We start from the raw sequence: 27,460 nt of genomic DNA on the forward strand, positions 1-27,460 counted from the left end.
AATCTGTGCTGATGGCTTGGAGCCTGCTTGGGATTCTCTCTCTCCCCTCTCTGCCCCTGCTCCATATGTGCGTGTCCCACACACATATACACACACTAACCCCCTTTCTCTCTCTCTCTCTCAAAATAAATAATAAATAAAACTTAAAAAAAAGTTGTTACTAAACAACTTGTAGATAAATTCCAGGTTATGTATTAATACATTTTGAGCTGGGTTTTTAGAGATACTTTGTGGAAGGAATGGGATTTCATGGGATCCTGAAGAACAGATGGCCTTTGGGAGGTAAAGGAATGGACTGCAAGGCATGGCATGGATGAAAGTAGAAGTGAAGGAGACATGTCTCTTAAATGCTTTTGTTTCTCAGGGCTGGGCCCTGGCTCCTCTCTTCTCCTACAGAGGCTCTCTGGGCAGTCTCACCCAAGCTAAAATTTGTGCTGAAATTTGTCTTCTGAGCTACCAGCATTTATATCCAACTGCCTACTCACCGCTTCCTTAGATGTGTCGATGACACCTCAGACACTTTGCATCCAGAATGGAATGCATCATCTTCACCACTGCTCCTTCAGCTTTGCCGGGCTATGTAAATGGCACCACCAGTTGTCTGAGCCAGAAGCTATTCTTTGTCCCCGTCTCTTCCACATTGGGTCACCAAATCCTGTTAATTTTACCTTTTAAGTAACATCTAAAGGGCCATCTGTTCTCTCCTTCGGCACTGCTTTAAGACTCCCATCATCTCTCACCTGGACTAGATTAGTTTCACTGTTGGTCCCTACCCCCAGGTGCCTTCCCTCAGTCCTTTTCTTCACACAGCGGTCAGAGTGGTCTTCCCAGTGCAAACCCACCCTTACTCTATCCCAACTTTGGTTCTGGTTGTCCTTAGATTTTTCTTGAGTTCAAACACTTTTACCTAATTTCTAAGGCCTTTTATTATCTGACTGCTGCTCTTCCACTCATTGTTTTACATTCTGCCTTCCAGCTATATGGAATTAATTTCAACACTTTATATTGCTTTCACCTGGAAGACGTAATGCATACTCATCCCTCTGCCAGGATCCCTATCCTCCTTGATCACCAGTCTTTTCTAACTCATCTCTGAGATATGGACTTAAACTTCATTTCCTCAGAGTCTTCTCAACCCCTTGGACAAGTAAGCCTACTGACTGCCTCTCTAACCCTAATTTTCTCCTAATTCTCTGGTATCCTTTGGGCACCTGACTTGCTCAGTTGGTGGAGCATGTGATTCTTGATCTCAGGGTCATGAGTTTAAGCCCCATACTGGGTGTAGAGATTATAAATAAATAAACTTTATTATTTTTTTAATTTTTAAAAATGTTTTTTTATTTTATTTTTGAGAGACAGAGACAGTGTGAGCAGGGGAGGGTCAGAGAGAGAGGGAGATACAGAATCTGAAGCAGGCTCCAGGCTCTGAGCTAGGTGTCAGCACAGAACCCGACGCGATGCTTGAACCCACAAACCGTGAGATCATGACCTGAGCCGAAGCCGGTCACTTAACTGACTGAGCCACCCAGGCGCCCCAGTAAATAAACTTTAAAAAAATACTCTGGTATCCTCTTATGGTAAACCTTACCACATTTTATTGTAATTACTTGTTAGTCTGTCTTCCTTGCTAGACCAGGAGCTCCTTGGGAGCTCAAACCAGTCATTAAAATATCCTCAGTATATAAAAACAGTGCCTGACAAAAGAATTGAACAGATGCTTCATCAAGGCTATATATGGATGGTGAATAAATAATACAAAGATGTTCAGTAGTATTAGTTATTAAGGAATTCCAAGTTAAAATTACAAGACAGCTGAATTTAAAAGATTTACCTTACCATATTAATGACGACATGGGGCAACTAGAACTCTGACATGTTGCTGGTGGAAAAGTAAAATGGTACACCCAATTTTGAAACAGTTTAGTAGTTACTTAAAAAGTTAGACATACACCTACCACACAACCCAGCCATTCTATCACTAGGTATTTACTCAAGAGAAATGAAAGCATATGTCTAATCTTCCTGAAGTCTCGTGTACAAATGTTTATAGCAGCTTTATTTGTGATAGCCCCAAACTAGAAACAAATGTCTACCAACTGGTAAATGGATAAATAAATTTTCATATGATGAAATACTACACGCAACAACATAGAAGAAAAAAAAAGAATTCTACTGAATACAAAGCAAGACATAAGAGTACATAGCATTTGATTCCATTTGTATGTAACTCTAAGAAAAAGCATATAGTCTTGCAGTAACAGAAACAGAACAGTGATTGCCTGTTACCCGGTAGAAGGATGGAATGAAGGATGGATTTCAAAGGAAGATAAGTAAACTCTTGGGGGTAATGGATATATATATTTTTTTAGAGACAGCATGAGTCTAGGAAGGGGCAGAGGGAGAGAGAGAATCTCAAGCAGACTCTATGCTCAGCATGGAGCCTGATGCGGGCCTCTGTCTCACAACCCTGGAATCATGACCTGAGCCAAATTCAGCAGTCAGACGCTCAACTGACTGAGCCACCCAAGTGTCCCTGTTCACTATTTTCATTGCAGTGTTGGTTTCATGGGTTTATATATGTCACCTGATCAAACTGATGAACATTTTATATATATGCAGTTTATTGGATGTCGGTTCTATCTCAAGCTGTTACTCCCCAAAAACCCTACTTATAATAGGCCCTCATAATACATTTGTGCAAGAGAGAAGGACTACCACTGGCGATATGGAGATGTTTCTAGAGGAGTAGAAGATGTGGAGACCCAGATCATGCTGGTCTTAAAGATCAGAAGAATTTGAATGTTGTACAGAGACACAATTCTGGTTTTATGATTCGAGCCAGGATATAATGAAATCAATGTTTTAGAAAAATCCTTTTGGCAGCAGTGTGCAGGACAGATTGTAAAGGGGTGCAGAAAGATCAGTCCAAAGGTGTCTGATCTACATATGTGATGATCATAAGGGCTTGTCTTAGAGGATGGCATAGGCTTGGGAAGGAAGGGACAGTAGGAGATAATATGAAGATAGAGTTCTCAAGACTTGACTTCTAGAAGAAGGAGCAATGTTTTGTTTTGTTTTGTTTTGTTGTGAGAAAGTGAGAGCAGGCACAGGTGAGTGAGGGGCAGGAGGAAAGAGAAAGAGAAGCGGGGCTTGCGATTGTACCCAAAGTGGGGCTCGAGCTCATCCAGACAGGGCTCAAGCTCGCCCGAAGTGTGGCTCATGCTCACCCGAAGTAGGGCTTGAGCTCACTCCCAAACCATGATATCATGACCTAAGCCCAAGTCAGATGTTTAATGACTGAGCCACCCAGGCACCCCAAGGAGTAAGTTTTTTATTGAGCACTTCCATGGATTTGATACTGACTTAACAGTTGACAGAGTTATTCCTGGTTTTTCTGGGGAAGAAGTGTGAGACTTCTCTAAAGTGTAAGGAATGAAGGAGAGCTTTTTTTTTTTTTTCTTGAAAATAAAGGAAGAAGGCATCTGCTCAGGCTGTTGAGCCTCCAACTTCGGCTTAGGTCATGATGTTTCAGTTCATGGATTTGAGCCCAGCGTCTGGCTCTGTGCTGACAGCTTAGAGTCTGGAACCTACTTCAGATTCTGTGGCTCTCTTTCTCTCTGCCCCTCCTCTGCTCATGCTCTTTCTTTCAAAAATAAACATTAGTTTTTAAAAAAGGAAAAATACCTAGGAGGACTGTTGCTTCCTTAAGGAAAGACTGTTTTGGTGCGCTTTAATTTGTAATGTGAGGCTCAGAGCTGTGACTGAATTGGGCACCTGGATACTTTTAGTGCTCTAGTTCCCCATTTTCTCCATTAATTTATTGATGGTATAGCCTGAAAGCCAGGACTCTCAAATGCTATCTAAGCAATCTTCGTAAAACTAAGCTCAACCATCTTATCTTGACTTTCCCTTAGGAATGGATTTTTTCAGCCTCAGAATCGTCATTTACTGTACTCAGCCCTTGAGGTCCTTACTAACCGACTGAAGCAAGGAGAGCCTGACCAGGCCTTGGAGGAATTGCTCAGGTGGGTCAGACTACACGTCACAGAGTATTGTCCCAAGAAGCTCTAGAACAAGATGAACAAGATTTCTTGGAAATCACTTGGGTGTCTCCCAGTAGTCATGAGAGAAATTGATGTTTCATTTGCTTTTCCTCAGTTATATGAGCTTTCTCATGTATGTATTCAGATAAATCCTGAAACATTAGAAACTGTTGAATAATCCTACTAAATCTTTGTGCATCCTTCATCCCCACAGTTGGCCTTTTCAGGTAATGATGTTGAAAACACTAGTGATCAGTAGTGAACTCTTGATTATACAGGAACCTACTCTGTCTTTTGGTATGAGAGGGTTGTTAGGTAGGAGTAGTTACCACTGATCTCCTCTCCATCTTGGAAGAAGAGAAGCCTAGGCTGAGGGCAGGCAATGGAGGAAGGAGGTGAAGAGATCTACGAGGCACGGCGTGGCTCCCAGCCTCCTACCCTAGCTTCTCCCAGAGTAATTTGGTCTTTCTCTAACCAACTCTGTGCTATTTTTGGGTCTGCAGTCATTACTTATCATCCCTATCAGGCAAGACCTTACTTCATTTTAAATATAGTGCTTTTAAATTTGTTTGACTCCCTTCCCACAGTCCATTAGAGAGTTGACTGTAGTTTTATTTCAACTATTCTGAATTGATTGTGACTCCCTATCTCCCATTATTTCAGTGCAATGAAAGCTGACCGTATATGGTATGCTTATTTAAAAGCTTTGCTTTCTCTGCCTTATAATTTCCTTTCACTTGTCCCTATAAACCTAGAAGTTAAGCCCTATTCTCATTGTGTTGTCCTAGGCCTTAAAGAACAAATAATTTTTCCAGGGTTGCTCATATAAGCATGGCATAGACTCCTATTTGGGTCTCTTGGATGTGACCCTTCAAGGTCAGCATTCCATCCACTGGGTGCTGTTCTGCCCTGGCTTTCTTCATACAAGGTTAGAGGTACCTGTCAGGGTCTTGAAAGAACATGGCCACAAAAGTACCTGAAAATGATTAGACCATTAAATACATAAGTGGACTTGAACAACTCATGAATTTAGACATATCTGTAATATTTATGATATCTTTTTAATTTTGTTTTCTTGTCTTCTTTACAGCCAGAGCTTCAATTACTTGCAGAATTTCTCTCACAGCATTCCCAGTTTCCAGTGTGCCCTTTATCTCATCAGACTTTTGATGGTCATTTTGGAGAAATCTACAGCTACTAAGAACAAAGAAAAAATTGGTGATGGGCCCAGATCATCTTTTTTTTTTTTTTTCCATGAATAGGATTAATAACTCAAGCTTGTAAACTTAAGGCTTCCTAGGAATTTGTACATTTTACATGTAAACCTCCCCCATAACTGTGGATGTGCCCACTTGCTATATCAGGGACACTTTCTCAGAAGGAGCTATGACTGATATCTGCTGACATTGCTTAGTCTGAGTTTGGTTAGTTCATTGGCTAGGTAATTTTCTGTATGGCTTCTGTTTATTCAGGTCTTTTTTTTGGTAAATTATTACAAACTACAAGGTAAATAAAACGGGTTGGAGGAGGACAAATGAAGATTGAGTGTAAAGAAAAGTTGGACCCCATTCCTGATCTTTTAACTATTTTTTTTGTCATAGCTCTTAGAATGCAACTCATTGATTTATACTTCCTAATTGACAGCAGACAGAAAGCAAGAAGAAAATGCAAAACAATTAAAAGGGAATTAAAAGGGAAGCATTTGGTGTGAATCTGAGGTTGCCACGGCTTACTGGTCTGCCCAGGAGGAACAAGATTGGTTTTCCTATTGCCCAGCAGTGTGTGTCAATTCAGTTTATGTTTGTGTGTGTCAGGACAGGCTGTGAGGGTGGGATGAGTTGGGTCTTAGGTTTATTTCTGGTGGAAAGACCAGTGAAACAGGAACCCGTGGCAGCTTTTTTCAAATTATCTGTTAGACTAGAAACTTCATAGTAAATATTTTTAAAATAATCCTTTTGGGGCACCTGTGGGCTCAGTCAGTTAAGTGTATCACTTTGGCTCAGGTCACAGTCTCACAGTTCATGAGTTTGAGCCTTGCATAAGTCTCTCTGCTATCCGCATAAAGCCCACTGCAGACCCTCTGTCCCCCTCTCTCTACCCCTCCTCATGCTCACAATCTTTCTCTCTCTCTCTCAAAAGTAAATTAAAGAGTAATATAATCCTTTTGATCATTAATCACCCCCCAAAAGACTGGAAAACAAGAGTATGATCAGTTTTCCATGCATGAAATGCATTTGTCTTGTTTCTCCAACAGCTTCATTGGCCAAACAGTTCCTCTGTCGGGTATGGCCAACTGGGGAGAAAGAGAAGAGCAGCATTGCTACTGACCAGCTCCATACTTTGTTCAGGTGAGAGTCTCAGTTTCTTTCCATGAGCCAAATAGTCCATTTTGTCACTATTGGGATCTCTTTGCCTGGCCAAAGACTGAGAAATTAACTGTGGTTAGGGGGAACTTGGAAACCATGAAGTAGGTTTAAAATTAACAAAAGGTGGATTGCAACTAATGTGACATCATGTGTTGATTATACTTGAACAGGAAAATTAAATTATCAGAATTTGGAAAATGTGGATTGTGAGATCCTCTAGTTCTGTTTTATACTGTGGGCTAGTTCCTTATTATTAAATCATAGAGGAGTCCGCAGTTGTATTTGTCTTGTTAACCAGAGTTGTGTGATTTTTTTTTTTTAGGTTTGAGTTTATTTATTTATTTTCAGAGAGAGAAAGAGCACACAAGCAGGGGAAAGGCAAAGAGATAATCCCAAACAGGCTGTGCACTGGGTGCAGGGCTCAGTCTCACAAACTGTGAGATCATGACCTGAGCTACAATCAAGAGTTCAACATTTAACTGAGTGAGGCAGGCATCCCCAGAGTTATATCATTATTTATTGCCTGCTATATCCAAGACTCATCCATTACTTCCTAAGTGTCTAAATATATTTCCAATTAAAACATAATTTCCTTTAGCTCCTGACAATTACCTGAAATTTTTATTTTATTAAGAATAAATGTGGGGTGCCTTGGTGGCTCAGTCGGTTAAGTGTCCAGCTTCGGCTCAGGTCATGATCTCACGGTTCATGGGTTTGAGCCCTGCGTCGGGCTCTATGCTGGCAGCTAGCTCAGAGCCTGGAGCCTGCTTAGGATTCTATGTCTCCCTCTCTTTCTGACCTTCCCCTGATTGCACTGTCTCTCTCTGTCTCTCAAAAATAAATAAAAACATTTAAAAATTAAAAAAAAAAGAATAAATGCTAGGGGCACAGGGTGGTTCAGTTGGTTGAGCATCCCACTTCACCTCAGGTCATGATCTCACAGTTCATGGGTTCAAGCTTCATGTCAGGCTCTGTTGCTGACAGCTCTGAGCCTGGAGCCTGCTTCAGATTCTTTGTCTTCCTCATTCTCTGCCCCTGCCCCAATATTCTGTCTCTTTCTCTCAAAAATAAATATTTTCTAAAAAAGTTTTAGGGGTGCCTGGATGGCTCAGTTGGTTAAGCATCTGACTTTGGCTCAGGCCAGGATCTCGCAGTTCGTGGGATCAAGCCCCGCGTTGGACTCTGTGCTGACAGCTCGGAGCCTGGAGCCTGTCTTCAAATCTTGTGTCTCCTTCTCTCTCTGACCCTCCCCTGCTCATGCTGTCTCTCTATCTCAACAATAAAAATAAAACATTAAAAGAATTTTTTTTAATTTTTTAAAGAATAAATGCTAGTAGTTCATTTAAAGCTAAATACCTGGTAATATCTCAAGAAGAAAATCTGGATTTAGGAATTCTGTAACATGTATTCATACACCTATGGCTCTCAATGCAGCATCTACTTAGAGCATACAGACAGTGTTCTGAAAGCCATAGAGGAGATTGCTGGGGTTGGTGTCACAGAACTGATCAGTTCTCCTAAAGATGGATCTTCCTCCACGTTCCCCACCCTAACCAGGTAAGGAAGTTCTCTCCTCCAGTTCTTTCCCTAAGTTAGAATCACACTGTCCAATGTATGTGGCTTCCAAATAACTACCTCACCCTTCATCTAACTGTTACAGATGCTAGGTATAGTAGTTCCTTCAACACATAGAATGTATACAGCGCACTCTTCCAAGGCGTTCTCAGCCAACCCATGTGAAAGGACCTTAGCGAGGCATGAGTTTTCAGTGGAGTCTTCAAAGACAATAAATACTTAGTCACCAAGTGTGTCTTGTTAGTAGTACTTTCATCCTTTACAATGAGTGTCTGATCATGTGTACATCTCAGTGGGTTTTTTTTGTCTCGTACAAAGTTTATAAAGCACTTTCACATTCTTTATGTCATTTAATCCTTTCAGTGATTCTCTGAGTAGGTATCATTATCCCTGTTGTACTGATGAGGAGAATGAACTTACGTCTTCTTACCACCACCTCACTGCTCTTTCCATGGCGCTACGCCTCTCCTTTCATCATGTTAATTCCATTGTTTCACAGGCCATCTTCTCGGACTCCTTTTTTAATCCTTTCAACCCCCAACCCCTTCCTTTTACAGTGGACCCTAGTGAAAGGAAATTCAGAGAGGTGGGGAAGGAAATGATTTTTGGTTCCCTGGCTTCTTCCTGGGACGTTCTATCTAACCAGTCATCTGTGTGTATGTGTGTAATTTTCCCCTCTTTTAGGCACACTTTTGTTATTTTCTTCCGAGTGATGATGGCTGAACTAGAGAAGACGGTGAAAGGTCTACAGGCTGGCACAGCTGCAGACTTGCAGCAGGTGGGTCCCATACCCCCCGCACAAGAGGTAGACCTGATTGCTAGGAAGCTGTTGTGTCTTCTATTTCTTGGATCCAGGTTTTCTTCTAAGCTACTTCCTTAGAGTTACAGAGATCCAGGATTCTTTTTCAAAAGAGCTCTTGGTTTAATTTCTTTCCCTTCAGTTTGAGGGAGGATCAGGTTCCATATTCCCTGGCTACTGCCCAGGGGAAGGCTCAGGCTGCTACATGAGCCATAGCCCTGGAAAAAATGTCTTTGGTCCCATGTCCGGCGGCTTGTTGCTTATGAGCTGGCATGAGGTGAGCAGGCCTGTTTCAGATGCTGTGGGGCTGGGCCTTGGCAGAACGCTAACCAGAGCTGAGCTAGACTGCTGAGAGCATAGGTATCAGAGAAGCCACAGGGGTCTGAACACCAGCACATGTGTTGCAGAGGCTTTTTCCTATTTAGAAGTTACTGAAGAGGAGTCTTCTTTGTAGAAACTCTCCCTGAGGTACCTTAGTGTTATATAGATGCGGGGCTCAGAACCATCTTGTGGGTGTACTGGTAACATCTCTGAGAGAGTAATTGGCATAAATAATTCTCTGAATAGCTTTGTAATCCAAGACCCATGTATTAGTGGGACTATAATAGTAGAAGTACTTGGCTGGTTCAGAAGTGCCTGTTTATTTGATTACCTCAGATTCATGAAGAGAAGCTCCTCTACTGGAACATGGCTGTTCGGGACTTCAGTATCCTCATCAACCTGATAAAGGTGAATGTGGAGGCTCCTTGAGCCACCTCCCCACCTAACTACAGAAATGAACAAGGGTCCTGACTTCCAAAATGGACCTTCCTGCTCCTTTCCCCACCCTTCCTTGGGGACCTGTTCTTCCCTGTCTTCTTCCCTTATCCCTCTACCCATCCTGGATAATCCCTTCTTCTCTCCCTAAGCAATGTCTTTTTCCTTCTCTTCCTTCCTCCTTCTCTGTCTGTGCCACAATATTATTAAACAGATCTCACCTTGTCCTGGGTTCTCTGTGATCTGAGTATATTCCCACTATCTCACTTTTCCAATCCTGAGTGCCTTCTTTATCCCTCAGACACAGTGTGTGCTACTCTCACCGACTCCATGATTTTACAAGGGTATTCTCCCAGCTCAGAATGTCATTCTCTCTCCTTGCTGGCTCTCAATCCATCTTTCTTAAGGCTTCATTCACATCATGGTTTGGATCTCTACAGTGCCATCTTAATATCTTGAGTTAGAGTAAATTTCTCACTCTCCTTTGCTTCCCTCTTCCTTTTTTCAAATTTCAGTGAGGGTGATTGCTTTATTTCTGTTTTGTAATTAACTGTTGACATGCCTGCTTCATTTTAGAATTCTCTACAATACCCAGAGCTGTGATTTGCACAATGGGGAAGAGGCTGGGGATGCTCAAAGGAATAGACCTCAGCTTTGGTTTCTTGTCTTTTGTGTCTCCAGGTGTTTGATAGTCGTCCTGTTCTGCATGCATGTTTGAAGGTAGGAAAATGACGTGCCCCTCGTTAGTATTTATTCTTCCTGTGGATCTCTCTAGGGATGGCCTCAGCTGAAAGGAGATGCTTAATACTTTGTCCATAAGACAGAATTTTCAGAATCTATGCTAACAGGTGGTAGTTTAGGAAGACAATGGATACATCTTCCCATACTAGTTGGTTGGCTAGAGAAGCTAATTTTGCTATGAGTTTGAAAACTTTTGGTTTGACTCTTAGACTAGCAGGAGTGGCTTCAGGGCGGCTGGCTTTAAGAATAAAAGTCACTCCTGCCGTTCCTTCCCAGGCAATAGGGAGGAAGGAGGAGTAGGTAATGCCTCTTTTTAAAGCTCATGGCTGGCATCATGAATGTGGAAGCTGGTATCCTGATAACCACTGAACTCCTCTCCCAAGGGGAGAGCCCAGATTAGCCCTGGATTTGATGACGTGTTAGGAGCTAGGGAATGTTATGAGGAGATTGTGTCTTTCCCACTCCTGATGGTTCCTTCCAAGAGAATAGCACCTTATTCTTGTTATCTTCTAGACGCTTTCTTCCTCTTTACTCACTCTGCCCTGGTTCTAGTGTGGGAGATGGGTCAGTAGGGAGAGTGGTTTATCTGATTATTAAATTTGGCAGTTGGTTATGTGCTTCCTCAGCTCTATACCTTTTCCCCTTTGGGTGTAAGTGGTCCTTAGGAAGATGGGATCCCTCTCTGTTTTCTGTGCTCTCATTCTTACACGGACCAAGGCTTCTGCCCATTGTCTGTGTCTAGGACAGGTAAGTCTGCCTAACTCCGATGCTTAGTTAGCAGGCCCGTTTAGTTTTTGAATTAAACTTACATTCTCCAAATTAACCTTTTGGGTTCCTTCCTATTTATTTTTTATATACAAAAGTAAGAAAATAATGCCCCTGGGCTGGATGATGCTATGCTCCCTCAGGCAAGGGCTGTTCAGGTGAAAGACCTCAATAGAAGTCATCACCAGTGTGTCTCTTCTTCAGTATGGACGTCTCTTTGTGGAAGCATTTCTGAAGCAGTGTATGCCACTCCTAGACTTCAGTTTTAGAAAACACCGGGTAAGAACTGAGAACACAGAAGAAAGATGTGCTCTGTACAGTTACTCAGAAGATATGTCCATGGTGACTCCCGGGCTGGGGGGATAGGGGCGGTTCCCTTTCCAGGATCTGGGCACCATTCTTTTGGGGCTCCTTTGATCCACTTCAGCTATCACCAGAGGTGCCCATATTGGACCAAATATTCCAAAGTAGGCTAAACTCAGACCCATTCTGATTTAAACCCACCTTTCTACTTTTATTCCAAATCTGGGCATAGTTGTTCCTTTTAGCTTGATTTTATTGTGTTGCTGCACTCCCAGCACCTCATGTATCAGTGAGTCATTTGCTTATTCCTTGGCACTTCTCTAGGTCTACTCTCAGGAGTAATACTAACACTACTATTATTAATAATAAACAGCACATTGTGTCATGAACTTTTTGCTGTTTAATGGATAGTCTGGAGAGGTCTTTTGGCCAAGTGAGATCCAGGGTTAGAGTAGTGAAATAAGGATGGGAACAAAGGATGATTTCTTAAACATATTTAGCAAGTTTGCAAGATACTCACACAGTATTTGGTTGGTTCCTCATAACATGGAAAGAGAAAGGGGAGAACAGTCCTGACTTTGAGGGCCAAACTGAGATGATTACCAGGTCAATGCTGGGACCTGCAGGGTTTATCCTCTTTGAAGCCCTTCAAAATGAAATGAAAGAAAAAAAAAAGAAAGAAAAAAGAAACAAGAGCATTTAATATGGTATTTGTGAATTTTGTTGGTTGTAGGAAGATGTTCTGAGCTTACTGGAAACCTTCCAGTTGAGTACAAGGCTGCTTCATCATCTGTGTGGGCATTCTAAGGTAAGAGGGGAAAGCAAGTCATTGCGTCATCCTGCCTGTTGGCTTAATCTCCATGCGATCAGGATCTCCATGGGCTCCACTTCCTTCATCCTTTTTTACCCTCCTTGAGTCTTTATTTTTGAGACTGTGTCTGTCCAGAGGCAGTTTAATTCAGAGTGGTCAGAGCCTTAGTTGCTAATTGAAATTGGGCAATCTCGTAGGGGGGAGTTTCTGCATCTGAAGTTCGACTCAAACTCCATAGCACTGTTTCCTGTAGAAGCTTCTCTTTGGTGAGAGAGAGAGAATGCTGGTGGATGTGTTGCTGCTATAAAGCACTCTAGGTGGGAGGAATATTATGTAAGTGATGATTCTCTGCTAGAGACAAGAGGAGGTTCTAAAAGCAACCATCGTTAGAGCTTTTCAGCTCTACTAACTTGTCAAAGAACACATCTGTCTCTTGTGAGAACATTTTACCATTAGAGGATTTTTCCACTTGAAGCCTACAGTTGAACCATTGTCACTTTTTGTTTGAAGGAACATGGAACCATAGAGCTCTGTAGTCACAGGCAAACCAAATAATTCTTCAATCCAGTTTCTATTGCTCACTTCCCCCTTTGGTTTTAACTTTAGAAGGTGCTGAATAGTGTAGTTGTAAGGGATACTCTTCTGTTTAAGTATAATACATATTGAAGAATATTTTAGGTAAATTCATTGATAATTGGTTAATAAGAGGTTAAGAAGAACCTAAGGTGCCGGTGGTAGTCTTCTAGGCTCTTTTAGCTTGAAGGAGAGCTGCCATTTTCTTTCGAATAGTTTGCCACACGACTGTTTAACAGAACAAGTCTCTGGCCTGTGCTGGGAGGACTTGTGCTGTTAGTCCGTGTTGAAGATGTCAGGAATTCACAAGTGTCTGTGTAGGAATGTGAAAACATGATGATCAACCCAGGCAAGTAGGTGCATTTGTTTCTATTCAGATTCACCAGGACGTGAAACTCACCAAACACGTGCCTTTGCTCAAAAAGACCCTGGAGCTGTTAGTTTGCAGAGTGAAAGCCATGCTCATCTTCAATAATTGCAGGGAGGCTTTCTGGCTGGGCAACCTCAAAAACCGGGACTTGCAGGTAAGCCTAGAGGCCTGCCAGTGATAATCTACTCCCATGTTTGTGAGAGCATCAGAAGGTATGTCAAGGAGGTCAGCTGAGCCCTGTTCTCTCAATAAGACCGTTTTTCTTTTAAGGCTGTGGCCATTTTGCTCTTAAACTTAGGGTGTATTGCCCATGGTCTAAGTCATGGGCTCCACCCCTCATCGTAGCCAGCAAAGGCACCAAAACATGCCACTGATAATAACAAGGGCCCAGAGATAGAAGAGCCAGATCAGATCAGAAAGACCTCTCTCCTCAACCACAGTGGCTCCTGTAAGTCCTACTGAGGGTAGACTCACAACATTTTTTTATATGGACAGAGTTTTAAAAAAATTATTTTGACCGCTTCTCGGCCTTCTGGCTAAGATGGAATGTAAAAAAATTATTTTGGGTTTTCTTTTTTTTTTTTAGTGTTTATTTTTGAGAGAGACAGAGACAGAATGTGAGTGAGTTAGGGGCAGAGAGAGACACACACACAGAATCCGAAGCAAGCTCTATGCTCCGAGCTATCAGCACAGCTGGATGCAGGGCTCGAACTCACAAGCTGCGAGATATGACCTGAACTGAAGTCAGAGACTTAACTGACTGAGCCACCCAGGCACACCTGATTTTTTTTCTAACCAGTCTGTCTTACTCCTGAAATTATTCTCTGCCTGTTTTAACAAATAAACTTTTCTAAGGTCCTTCAGCTGTCTGAGAGACAGAGTGTGGGCAGAGAAGAGGCAGAGACAGAGGGAGACACAGAATCTGAAGCAGGCTCCAGGCTCTGTGGTGATAGCTTAGAGCCTGATGTAGGGCTCGAATTCATGAATGGCAAGATCATGACCTGATCCAAATTTGGATGCTTGACAGACTGAGCCCCCCAAGCACCCCAGCAATTTTCATATAGGGTACAAGTCCTTCTCATTCATGTTTACAGTAGCTGAGGGTTTATAATATTATATATGAAAAAGAATAGCACCCCAGGCAATTAGTTGTTTCCTGTAAGTTTATTTTTATTTATTTTAAGAGAGATAAAGAATGAGTGGGGGAGGGGAAGAGCAAGAGGGAAACAGGACCCTAATAGGCTCCGCCGTGGCAGTGCAGAGCCCAATACCGGGCTCAAACTCAGAAACCATGAGATCATGACTGGAGCCGAAATCAAGAGTCAGACACGTAACCGACTGAGTCTCTTCCACAATACAACTAAATAAAATACTATAATGAAACAATACTATAGTTTCCATGAGAAGAGTAAAGCTCGGAGAAGTTAAGTAACTTGTCTAAAGTCATTTAGCAGTAAGTGAGAGGTGCCAGGATTTGAGTCCAAACAGAAATGATGAAAAGCTGGTATCCTTAAACCACTTTTATACGGTCTTCAAGCTTCTACACGGCCATTTATAGTTGTTGTGTTGGTGGTCATATACCTTAAGGTATTTGGGAAATTTTAGAATGATATTCAACATTAACTGAGTCACCAGTACATCCTTGACCTTGTAAAATCTAGTATGATACTAGAATACAACGATGGACTTTTTATAAAACTGCATAGTATATTGGAGCCACATTTATGTCAGAAATGTGTGATTTTTCACTTCTCTAGATGCTAGATCACAGGTTGGTGTCTGTTTTACCTTGTTTGAATGGCTAGAATATCTTCTGTTATCTATTAACTAAGCCCTTCTCCCCTTGAGCCTCCAAATATGTTTCTTATAACCCACCATTTGTCTTGGCCCATCCACATTTAGGGTGAAGAGATACTGTCCCAGAATTCCCAGGACAGCACAGCTGAGGAGAGTGAGGATAATACAGCATCCCAGGCCTCCAAGAGCAAAACAGAGGTATCTCTGCATAAGGCCCCAGAATATGCAGTTGACTCTTGCATTTTGTTAATTATTGAGTCAGTAGAAAGTACAGAACTTGCTTTTTTTTTTTAATCTTAAATCCTTGTTAGTCGGCACTGCTTTTAACAATTGTTTATTATTTATTTTATTTATTTTTTTATTTTTTTATTTTTGAGAGACAGAGAGAGACAGTGCGAGCAGGGGAGGGTCAGAGAGAGAGGGAGACAAGAATCTGAAGCAGGCTCCAGGCTCTGAACTAGTTGTCAGCACAGAGCCCAATGCGGGGCTCAAACCCATGAATTGTGAGATCATGACCTGAGCCAAAGCCAGACGCTTAACTGACTGAGCCACTCAGACACCCCTATTTTATTTCTTTTTAAGTTTATTTATTTGTTTTGAGAGAAAGAGAGAGAGCATAAGCAGGGGAGAGATAGAATCCCAGGCAGGTTCTGTGCTGTCAGTGCAGAGCCCAATGTGGGTCTTGAACTCACGAACCATGAGATATGACCTGAGCCAAAGAAGAATTGGATGCTTAACTGACTGAGCCACCTAGGTGCCCCTATATATTTTTTAATATTTATTCTTGAAAGCAAGAGTGCATGTGTGAGCGGCGGAAGGACAGAGTGAGGGGGAGACAGAGGATCTGAAGCAGCACAGAGCCCAGTGTGGGGCTCGAACCCATGAACTGCAAGATCATGATATGAGCCGAAGTCAGATGCTTAACTAACTGAGCCAGCTAGTCGTCCCAGTGTTTGTTTATTTTAGAGAGAGAGAGCATGCAGGCTCCACACTTAGTACAGAGGTCAACGTGGAGCTTGATCTCAGAATCGTGAGAGTGACCTGAGCTGAAATCAAGAATCAGATTCTTTTTTTAAAAAAAATTTTTAATGTTTTTATTTCTTTATTTAATTTTTTTATTTTTTTAACATTTACTATTTTTGAAAAACAGAGAAAGACAGATCATGAGCAGGGGAGGGGCAGAGAAAGAGGGACACACAGAATCGGAAGCAGGCTCCAGGCTCTGAGCTGTCAGCACAGAGTCGACGTGGGGCTCAAACCCACGAACTGGGAGATCATGACCTGAGCCGAAGTTGGACACTTAACCAACTGAGCCACCCAGGCGCCCCAATTTATTTATTTATTTTTGAGAGACAGAGAGAGACAGTGCGAGTAGGGAGGGTCAGAGAGAGAGGGAGACACAGAATCTGAAGCAGGCTCCAGGTTCTGAGCTAGCTGTCAGCACAGAGCTCAACACGGGGCTCGAACCCACGAACTATGAGATCATGACCTGAGCTGAAGCTGGACGCTTAACCGACTGAGCCACCCAGGCGCCCTAAGAATCAGATTCTTAAGTGACTGAGCCACCCAAGTGCCCCTGTATTTGTTTGTTTTTTAAGTTTATTTATTTTAGAAAGCTTTACACCCAACATGGGGCTCAAACTCATGACCCTGAGATCAAGAGCTGCAATTCTGACTAAGCCAGCCAGGCACCCCTCCCTGCTTACATTTATAATCAAAGACTTCTATGCCTTTCTCCATTCCCTCCAGAAAAGTTTCTCTTTTTATATGAATTCTGTGAGAGCCAAAAGACTATCTCAAGTTGTGGCATATGTTATAGAGTTGAAAAAACCGTTTCAGAGAGAAAAAAAGCTTTCAGGTGTTCTCTGAGTGTTGAGAAGAATGAGTTAAACCATTTACATATGTTGTATGACTATATAAAGTATATGTGAACGCATTTGGTGAAAGCTAAAGGACAGAATCAAAAGCTGCAATCACTAAGGACTACAGTAAGAGTAGGGGTCCCTATTCTTTTCTGGGCTATTACAGATACTTGCAGGACTTTACAGAAAGGTAAAGAAAAATGTATATTTTTATTAAGTTTTGTTACAGATCAAGTGGGTTATGGATACTAAGAAGCTGAGTTAAGAACCCCTATAATGCCTCCCTATAATGCAATTTAAGGCTGAGAAGGATCATTTAATATGAAAAATGTTTTTATTACATGGTCCTCTGTTGTATTTATATAGTATACCTCTACCTTATTCTCATAAAAAATTTCTTGAAGCAGACAGTATCTTATTATTTTGGTACTTTCTCCTAAGCAAGCCTCCCAGATTTGAGCTGTAGAACAAAGATTTTTTCTTAATTTTTTAATGTTTGTTTATTTTTGAGAAAGAGACAGAGTATAAGCAGGGAAGGGGCAGAGAAAGAGGGAGACTCAGATTCCAAAGTAGACTCCAGGCTCTGAGCTGTCAGCACAAAGCCCAATGTGGGGCTTGAACTCAAGAACAGTGAGGTCATGTCCTGAGCAGAAGTCAGATGCTTAACTGACTGAGGCATTCAGGTGCCCCTACTGACCAAAGAATTTTATGCTGAATTCCTATAGAGATACACTAGAATTACTTTTTTAATTAAAAAATTTTTTTCTTAATGTTTATTTTTACTTTTGAGAGAGTATGAATAGGGTGGTGGGGACAGAATGAGAGGGAGACGGGATTTGAAGCAGGCTCTGTGCTGAGAGCAGACAGCTGGATGTGGAGCTCGAACTCACAAACCATAAGATCATGACCTGAGCTGAAGTCAGAGGCCTAACCAACTGAGCCACCCAGGTGCCTCCCCCCAATTTTTTTTAATGTTTCTTTAGTTTTGAGAGAGAGAGAAAGAGACAGATTGTGAGTGAGGCAGGGGCAGAGAGAGGGAGACACAGAATTTGAAGCAGGCTCCAGGCTCAGAAATGTCAGCACAGAGCCCAATGCAGAACTCGAACTCATAGACCACGGGATCATGACTTGAGCTGAATACGGATGCTTAACCAACTGAGCCACCCAGTTCACCAAGATACACCAGAATTTAAAAAAAAATTTTTATGTTTATTCATTTTCTTTTGAAAGATAGAGACAGAGTGCAGTTAGGGGAAAGGCAGAGAGAGAGAGGGGGACACAGAAACCGAAGCAGGCTCCAGTCTCTGAGCTGTCAGCACAGACCCCAATGTGGGGCCCGAATCCACGAACCATGAGATCATGATCTGACAAACGCTCAACCAACTGAGCCATCCAGGAGCCCCTACACCAGAATTTTTTTAAGTTAGCAAACATTTCATTCTATATTCAGTGCCTACTTTGTTTTATGTCACACACATGCAGTAGAGGTGGACGACCATGGCTTATATAAAAATCATGTGAATTTGGTTCAGTTGCAGAATGTCATAGGTTGCTATGACAGTGGCCTCCCTCTGTGGTCTTGACTTGAAATGTCATGATTGGGGCGCCTGGGTGGCTCAGTCGGTTAAGCATCCGTCTTCGGCTCAGGTCATGATCTCACAGTTCGTGAATTCGAGCCCCACATCGGGCTCTGTGCTCACAGCTCAGAGCCTGGAGCCTGCTTCAGATTCTGTGTCTCCCTCTCTTTCTGACCCTCCCCTGCTCGCACTGTCTCTGTCTCTCAAAAATAAATAAAAACCATAAAAAAAAATTTAAAAAAAGGTCATGATAGAAGAATAACAGGGAGCTTCAATTCCTTTTTCAGATGAATGGTTTAACACCTGTCATTAGTTTTAACAATGATACAGTACAGTTGTCAATGCTATGGGAGTAGTCTTATATTCACGGTTACTCAGATGACCTAAATTATTACCCTTTGCCCCTCAGGATGGCGAAGATGAAGTAAGTGATGGAGAAAAGGAGCAAGATAGTGATGAGAGTGATGAGGACTCCGATTAGACCACAGAAAGACTGCTGTCCCTTCCCCATCTTTGCTCGCGGCTTCCCGTTTTGTGTTTAGGTTTGAAATCTGTCTGCCTTCCTTCCTGGAAGCATCCTGTTTTGTCACAGCGCTGGTGGGCTTTAGAATCAGCTCAATTGTGAATTTCCCAGGTTGTCCCTCATCATCAAAGACCTTGGCTCCGCTGTAGCATTACTCACTGGTCTTGGGCAAACGTGGCAGTGCTATGAGCGGAATAGGCATGATGCTGGGCTTTGGGAGCTAGTTTTGAAACTCTTAGAATTTAGGATTGTACCAGTTTTACAAATAAATTGTTTTAAGTTTTGCTTGAATTACCTCATTCCTCTTTCTGAATTTCCTTCATAAGTCAAAGATTACATAGAATTCAATTGGGGTTTATGCAGAGAAATAATGGAAATGCTAGCACTTAAAATCATATGTTTCCTATTCTATGGACCATCTTTACTTGAGAAGATCTTTGTGATATTTTTGGAGAAGTGATAGTTCCTAAATTAAGTCAAAAGGAAAATTCTGGCTGCTTTTTAAAAGTTTTATGGTCATCCTGTAGATATGAGACAGAGGGAAAAGGCACCATCACACTCATGTTGATTTTGTATATGTTTATTTTATTTCCACATTCTGAGTTATACCTATAATCTAGTTATAGCAATGCTACGAAAGTACTTGTAGTTTATTAGAAATAGTACACCAGCTACAGTGGGGAGCTCTCTTGTGTTCTGCCAGAAAGCCCAGTTTCATTGCTATTCCAAGTTCTTTCTTGCCAGGTTATAAATATTTATTTAATATTTGTTAATATTTCTAGCCACTTTAGTACTCTCCAGTGGCATTAGGATACGGTTGGTTAGAGTTTTTTTCTTGTTGATTTGGTGGGGGAGGTTGTTTTTATATTTTATTTATTTAATCCTTGAACCATCTACAGATTTTTGGCCCCTTCACCTTCATGTACATGGAAATCCACAATCTTCCTTGACACCCCTTTGTTTCCCCAACTCATGTTTGGGGAACATGATGTGGTCTTAGATGTTTAAGTGAGTTCACACTAGGCTCATTAGTTTATATGGTTTAATGGTTCTTTATCACACGTACATGTCAACACTAGTTTGACTCTCTTTTAAATGTTGTTAAACTTTACAATGGAAATGTTCTCCCTTGCTCTGGTCACTGGCCTTCTTTGGAGGGGAAAGGAGAAAAGGGGCTCCTGAATTGTCACTGCTTGACAGAAAAGCGAGATGGCTGGGTGATGTCAGTTTCCTTTACATGGACAAGTTTCTCTAAGCTTCAGACACACAGCAGAGGTCATGGTGTGAGGAACACGAGTCACATTGGAGCCCTCTACCTGGAGTGCTGCAAGGCAAAGGTGCACTTCTTGTATGCTGCGTACAGTAAGAGGATAGAGTGCAGCATCTGTTTGCACATGGTCACTGTCATCTGAATCTGAGGCTCCTTGAGTCCAGTGGGCCACTGGTGCTCCCGGCTGATGATTTTGCAAAAGGCTGATTTGTCTGAAACTCTGAAGGTTCCAGTCCATTTTGGTGGCTGGGCTGTGATGACCCTGCCAAATACGGAATCCACTCCACTGAGGCGGACAGGCTGGGGCTTCCTGACCAGCCCTTTCTTGTTGTTCATGGTTTGGAGCTCTGATGTGTGGCAGGGTAACTTGGGACTCACCCCAGGCTCCAGGAATGGGCCATCTAGAACTAGAGTGACCTCTTGAAAGCACAGCTGCACTTCAAGGTCAGAAGGGGTATGTAGGAAGCAGGGAGAAGCCCTAAAAGGGTGTTTTGAAGAAGGTGCAGGTGTTGTGTGCCGCAGCCATTGGAAGCTCTCGTCCAGTGGGGTCCATGGTGACCAGAGCTGGTATCCTGCCATTGACAGTCCTAAAGAAGAGGAATCAGAAGAACATGGAATTTCCCTAGCATGGTTTTGGTGAGGGCATGGCCATTTAAATTCACGTTTATTTGTTTCATTATTGACTTTAACTTACTCTGTAGTTCTCATTAACAGACTCCAATAGATGTTAAGGATACTAGTAATTCTATAAAGTGCAGTAGTGGATGGTCACAGGTGTTGAATCTGGCAACTGCTATGTGTCCTAAAACTTTATGAAGTCTTATCACAAGCCTCTGAAGGTAGGTTTTACAGGTGAGGAAATGGATTTGTCAAAATGGAATACCCCCGTTCACCATTACAACTGCTAAAGATAGAATGTATGTCTCTGAGGTGGCAGAGGCTGCTGGCACTTCATGATGAGACATTATTTGTAGTCAGAAGCTCAGAAAGGCATGTCTGACCAGATGTTTGTGACTCTAAACCCCATATACTTTATTTATACCAGTGGTTCTCTACATACAGTCCTGGCACTAGCAGCTTCGGCACCATCTAGGAATGTAGAAATGTACATTCTTGTGCCCGACCTCAGACCCATAGAATTAGAAACTGGGGGTAGGGCCTTGCAGTCTACATTTAAACAAACCCTCTAGAGTATTAGGATACATTTACTATTTGAGGACTTCTGATGCTGTCCTTTTTAAGGAACTTGGGTTTTCATTATTAATTATGGAGACCGTCTCCCCTTGGCCCTAAAAACCTGTTTTCTGACATAAAAGAACAGCTCTCTCAGAGCCCTGAGCTACTTATATACCACCTCAGAGGAATTACACCAGACTAGAAGGAAAAAAGTTTCCAAAGGACAGTCTTTAAATAAATTTTTAAACATTTTTCTGATTCTTCTAGGTGTGTCTTATTTTTGACTTTGGTTTGTTATGGGAGACCCCATGGTTAAGATCGTGATTTTTCTCCACTTAGAGGAAAAGGAAAGGGCTGTGAGGATATTGTTAACTCAAAATTTATTCAAGTAGAATTTGCATTTTCCATCATTTTATCTTCTAAAATTGCCAGTATATAAAAGGTTTTACTGAATTAAGAAGCTAACATTTCTGAGCACCTGTCTATTGTGTTAAGGGGTATAGTAGTTCCCTTTTCTTTCCAGCCAAGTGTATTTCTCTGCGCCTTCCCTCTTATCCCACAGAAGGTAACAGCAGCAGATCTGATCCCATCCTATCCAGTAATTGCCCACAAAATGTGAAAAGTTGACTCCACCATAGTTTATAAGACAGTAAAGTTCATTTTTATTTTTTATTTTTTCATGTTTATTTTTGAGAGAGAGAGAGAGGGAGAGAGACAGCGTGAGCTGTCTCTGAGAATCAGAGAGAGAGGGAGACACAGAATCTGAAGACAGACTCCAGGCTCTGAGCTAGCTGTCAGCACAGAACCCAACTGGGGCTTGAACCCACGAACCGCGAGATCATGACCTGAGCCAAAGCCGGACACTTAGCTGACTGAGCCCCCCAGGAGCCCCCCAGTAAAGTTCGTTTTTAAAAAAGTTGTCAGTTACATCAAAAACCATAAAATGCCTAGGAATAAACCTAACCAAAGAGGTAAAAGATCTGTATGCTGAAAACTATAGGAAGCTTATAAAAGAAATTGAAGACACAAAGAAATGGATATAATGGATTGGAAGAACAAATATTAAAATGTCAATACTAGCGGGGGGGGCATAAAAAATAAAATGTCAATACTACCCAAAGCAATCTATACATTCAATGCAATCCCAATCAAAACAGCACCAGCATTCTCACAGAGCTAGAACAAACCTAAAATTTGTATGGAATCATAAAAGACCCCAAATAAAAAGAAAACCAAAGCTGGAGGCATCACAATCTCAGACTTTAACTTGTATTACAAAGCTGTAATCATCAAGACAGCATGGTACTGGCATAAAAACAGATCATTGGAAAAGAAAAGAAAACCTAGAAATGGACCCACAAATATATGGCCAACTAATCTTCAACAAAGCAGGAAAGAATATCCAGTGGAAAAAGACTAACAAATGGTGCTGGGAGAACTGGACAGCAATATACAAAAGAATGAAACTGGACCGCTTTCTTACACCATACACAGAAATCAAAATGGATGAAAGACCTAAATGTGAGACAGGAAATCATCAAAATTCCATGGGAGAAAACAGGCAGTAACCTCTTTGACCTCGGCTGCAGCAACTTCTTACCTCCTCAAGATAAAAAGCTGCTGCACAGCAAAGGAAACAACAAAACTAAAAGGCAACTGATGGAATAGAAGATACTTGCAAATGACATCGTATAAAGGGTTATTATCAAAAATCTGCAAAGAACTTACCAAACTTAACACCTGAAAAACAATCCAGTGAAAAAATGGGCAGAGGACATGAACAGATGCATTTCCAAAGAAGACATCCAGATGGCCAACAGACACATGAAAAGATGCCCAGCATCACTCATCAGAGAAATACAAATCAAAACCACAATGAGATACCACCTCACACTGGTCAGAGTGGCTGAAATTAATTCAAGAAACAACATGTTGGCGAAGATGTGGAGAAAGGGGAACCTTTTTGAACTGTTCGTGGGGATGCAAACTGGTGCAGCCACTCTGGAAAACTTGAGTTTCCTCAAAAAATTAAAAATAGAATTATCCTATGACCCAGCTATTGCACTACTAGGGATTTATCCAAAGGAGACCAAAATGCTGATTTGAAGGGGCACATGCACCCCAATGATTATAGCAGCACTATTGACAAAGTATGGAAAGAGCCCAAATATCCATCAACTGACTTATACACACACACACACACACACATATATACACACATATACACACGTGTGTATATGTCACATATATATGTATGTATACACATGTATGTTTATGATTTGGATATATATATATAGATACATATATAAACTTGCATGCAATGAAATACTACTTGGCAATGAGAAAGAAATCTTGCCATTTGCAACAATGTGGATGGAACTAGGGGGTATTATGCCAAGCGAAAGAAGTCAGAGAAAGATATCTCACGATTTCACTCATGGAATTTGAGAAACAACAGAAGATCATAAGGGAAAGGAAGGAAAAATAAAACGGAGGCAAACCATAAGAGACTCTTAAATATAGAGAACAAACTGAGGGTTGTTGGGGGTGGAGAAAATGATGGACACTTGTTGGGATGAGCACTGGGTGTTAATATGTAAATGATGAATCACTGGATTCTACTCCTGAAACCGAGACTACACTATGTTAACTTGAGAAGAAATAAAAAATAATTAGGACCTCTTTCTGGAGAAAAAAATAAAAACAATAGAGTTATTGGTGACATTTCAAATCAGAAAACCTGTCCCTGACAGTGCTTAGTATAAAGGAGGTTTGTTGATTTTCTTCAACTGTTAGCTTTGTCCTTTGTAAATTCCTTCACATACTGTGTTCAAATATCTGGACTGCCTTAAGATGAGAAATTGACACGGAAGTGATGGTTATCTATGAGAAACCTCCTATGAAGGAGGTTTTGATGCCTGATTCCGTCACCCCGTGAGAGTACACGGAAGGTCCGGGCTGCACTGGTACAGCACCATGGCAAGGTGGGATGTGGAGGGTGTTAACACCTCTGGCATCTGACCAAAAAAGATCACTTTATCAAATGCCCCGCCTTAAGTACTGGGCGGAACCAACCTGGGATGAAAGGGGGCTTCTGAACCAGGTCTTCACACCACTTACACATAGATTTAAATCAAGACGATTCACCCCTCCACTCCCACAACCCGAAATCACCGTCATCCGCTCCAGTAGGGGTTCAACCTTGGAAGTCTGTTTAAGCTGTTTTAATAGTTCCCAGTCCTCAGGGAACACCTTGTACTCCTGGCCAGAAAGTCTTCCCCTTCACACGCTCCTCCCGTTCCAAGGAACCGGGTCCCTCGAGTTCCCCACCTGGGAAAGGGGAAAGCGTCCAGGTGCAGCTGAGGTCCTCGCGTACTGTGAACTGCGATCCCGATCCAGAGAGGCTGAAGCTGCCCAGAGTGGGGAGGCTCCCCCTCCCAGCAGGGAGAAGGAGGTTGTCCCCTGTGGGCCCCTAGCCGGGGGTGGGGGGCAGACGGCTTTGGCCGAGGCGGAGGTGGCGGTGGGAGCCCGGGCCCGGTCCCACCATCCGGGCCGGGGGCTCACCTGCTGAATTCCGCGGGCCGCACGCTTCGGAGTGGCGGCCCCCGTTCCCGACCGCATCTCGTCTCCACCGGGTGCTTGGCAACCGCCTTTGTGACCCGGGACTGCGCGGGGAGCCGGAGCCGCCCCGGGAGCGGGAGGAGGGGTGGACTTGAGGCGCCCGGCTTGGGGGTGTCAGGGCTATACTCTCCACCTCCACCTCCTTGGAACTCTTCGTCCAGGACTCCGCCTCCAGGAGGGCGCGTTCAAATCCTGTCTTTTCTATTTCCCCTCCTCCTCCCTACCGCGCTACACCTGTGTGCTTTTGAGGTAGTCACGGAGGGCGACACACCCGCGTCAAAAGGTGTGGTCAGGAACCTGCACGGAAGTCCCGGGACTTGTAGTGTTTAGTCTGCACTCTTCTCTCTCTCTCTCTCTCTCTCTCTCTCTCTCTCTCTCTCTCTCTCTCTCTCTCTAAGTTTATTTATTTTGAATAGGGCAGAGGGATAGAGAACATGCACATGCATGTGAGTGGGGAAGGGGCACAGTGAGGGGGTGGAGAGTTGGGGGGGGAGGGGAAGAGAGAGAGAGAGAGAGAGAGAGAGAGAGAGAGAATGAATGAATCCCAAGCAGGCTCTGGTTTGTAAGCGCAGAGCCCAACTCAGGGCTCCATCTCAGGAACCTTGAGATCATGACCTGAGCCAGATCAAGAGTGGGATGCTCAACTGACTGAGTCACCCAGGAGCCCCAGTCTTCACTCTTTAAACTATGCTCAGGGGTATACAGGCTGAAAGCTTTTATTGCTGCTTTGGAATGGTCTCAGCTCAAGGAGACAGTATTTATAAATGTTCACCTCTCATGAACAAGAAGGGAGGTACATATCTTCCCTTGACTTCCTGACCAAAAATCTTTTTCTGCCTTCTATTAACCCTCCAAAAAGGCAATGCTGTCCTCTTCTCATGAAGCTGAAGAACTGACTGTTTCACCATAGTAAAAGAGTGATTCGACAACTTTGTGTCATTGCAAACAATTTCCCTGGAAGGCTGAGAGAGAGGTCTACCTAATTGACTCATACATCCTCTGTGCCTGGCCATCCCAGTGCCTGGCAGTGTGAAGTATTTGTGGTGAGAATTAAACTAATGGTCCTTCCTGCCTTTTCCTTACCCAGAAATTGCCCTTGTACCTTTCCAACTATAGAGCACAGCACAAATAACTGTCACCTCTTATCTGGCTCTTTGGGTGAAGCTGAACAGGAGAGGTTGGCCACATTGGGGTGGAGTCGGGCAAAGATCCTGGTTTGGAAGATCAGATGGTCTTGGTCTTGAGGGTCAAGAGGGTCAAGAGATGTCAAGGGACGAGATCAAGAGTACTCATATGCACTCTGTTGGGGGGGGACACCCCGTGGAAGGAAAGAAAACTGGAGAACGTTTGGAAGGGAAGTCAGAAAATGGAGAGAGGGACAGAAATTGAGTCTATTCTTGGAAGAGACTGAAATGATTTGAATGGCAAATCATTTTCCAGTAAGTTTATTTTTATTTTCTTCTTGAATAAGAGAGACACTGCTATTTAAAAAGCAAACAGGGGCACCTGGGTGATCAGTAGGTTAAGCATCCGACTTCAGCTAAGGTCATGACTTCACGGTTTGTGGGTTTGAGCCCTGCATTGGGCTCTGTGCTGACAGCTAGCTCAGAGCCTGGAGACTGTCTTTGGATTCTGTGTCTCCCTCTCTCTCTGACCCTCCCCTGCTCACGCTGTCTCTCTCTCTCTCTCTCTCTCTCTCTCTCTCAAAAATAAATATAACATTAAAAAAATAAAAATAAATAAAAAGCAAACAAAACAGTTTTTATTGAACAATTGTGTTTTTTTAAATGTTAAAAAACCCCCAAAGCAAAAGTGTATAATTAAACGTTGGATAGAGAGGGCTTCATGCTGTTATGACATTCTGTACCACAGCCCTTTGTACAGTCTGCCCAGCTCTAAGGGATGTATTTTTGGAAGTATAATTTGCTATTACCTCTGGCTCTGATACTGCAGCTCCATGCCTATGACACATATATGGAAAACCAGAATCTCCCATATTGCATGTTACTGATGACCTGCAACATCAACTTCGTCTGTATGATCCAGTGCTCAACGTTCTATGTGCACTGTTCTCAGGGACTGTCATGACAGTAGCCACATTTGCTCTGACAAAAGATGATGCGGTTCCTCTAAAGAGGCTGACAACATTGCCATGGTGCCCATGCTGTATCCACAGCTGCACAAATGACGGTCTCAGTGCATACAATTGCAAAAAAGACACACCTCTCCATGCTCAATGCAATTGACACATTTCTTCCAGAATTTGATTTCCACTCTGATTGTTATACATGAAGTCATTAACAAGATTCCCTGAGTTCTGTATAACATATGACACATCTAAAAACAGGAACCTTGTTCTTGTATGCTGAGGCAATCTGCCACCCGGAAGCACTCCTCCTCGTTGCACCAGCAGCAATCCCGAAGGGCTTGCCTCTGTCACCTTGCATCACTCATTGGTAACAATTTCTGCAGTGAAGACCTACCACGCTGGCAAACCCATACTGAAGGACTGCCTGACAGCAAGCTCCGTGA

At 42.6% G+C, this 27,460-nt stretch overlaps 2 protein-coding genes and 1 long non-coding RNA gene across 3 annotated transcripts in view; 1 reads left to right on the plus strand and 2 right to left on the minus strand.

Annotated features, from left to right (window-relative positions):
- Window positions 1-19,152, plus strand: part of FANCD2 (FA complementation group D2) — a 60,559-nt gene extending 41,407 nt beyond the window's left edge. The window contains exons 33-44 of the mRNA XM_029918390.1: window positions 3,915-4,025; window positions 5,134-5,261; window positions 6,298-6,391; window positions 7,844-7,966; window positions 8,669-8,762; window positions 9,441-9,512; window positions 10,221-10,259; window positions 11,250-11,324; window positions 12,082-12,156; window positions 13,110-13,256; window positions 15,005-15,097; window positions 18,748-19,152. Of these exons, the coding sequence (XP_029774250.1) occupies window positions 3,915-4,025; window positions 5,134-5,261; window positions 6,298-6,391; window positions 7,844-7,966; window positions 8,669-8,762; window positions 9,441-9,512; window positions 10,221-10,259; window positions 11,250-11,324; window positions 12,082-12,156; window positions 13,110-13,256; window positions 15,005-15,097; window positions 18,748-18,819 (1,123 nt within the window). The 3' untranslated portion in view covers window positions 18,820-19,152. The remainder of the gene's footprint in view (window positions 1-3,914; window positions 4,026-5,133; window positions 5,262-6,297; window positions 6,392-7,843; window positions 7,967-8,668; window positions 8,763-9,440; window positions 9,513-10,220; window positions 10,260-11,249; window positions 11,325-12,081; window positions 12,157-13,109; window positions 13,257-15,004; window positions 15,098-18,747) is intronic.
- On the minus strand, window positions 5,111-24,958 carry LOC115274879. The gene is made up of 3 exons (XR_003901297.1): window positions 24,872-24,958; window positions 24,482-24,637; window positions 5,111-5,240 (listed from the first exon to the last, which is right to left on the minus strand). It is a non-coding gene; the product is annotated as an uncharacterized LOC115274879 (long non-coding RNA).
- Window positions 19,890-24,883, minus strand: FANCD2OS (FANCD2 opposite strand). The gene is made up of 2 exons (XM_029918391.1): window positions 24,638-24,883; window positions 19,890-20,718 (listed from the first exon to the last, which is right to left on the minus strand). Exon 2 carries the CDS (start codon window positions 20,708-20,710, stop codon window positions 20,174-20,176), a length of 537 nt encoding a protein of 178 aa, XP_029774251.1. The 5' UTR covers window positions 20,711-20,718; window positions 24,638-24,883; the 3' UTR covers window positions 19,890-20,173.
- Window positions 24,959-27,460: the final 2,502 nt, after the last annotated feature.

This window comes from Suricata suricatta, chromosome 12, assembly GCF_006229205.1.
Source record: "Suricata suricatta isolate VVHF042 chromosome 12, meerkat_22Aug2017_6uvM2_HiC, whole genome shotgun sequence".
Taxonomy (NCBI): domain Eukaryota; kingdom Metazoa; phylum Chordata; class Mammalia; order Carnivora; family Herpestidae; genus Suricata; species Suricata suricatta.

Coding starts and splice junctions, on each gene's coding strand:
- FANCD2OS (XM_029918391.1), bottom strand. CDS start 20,710: ATGGCAGGATACCAGCTCTGGTCACCATGGACCCCACTGGACGAGAGC.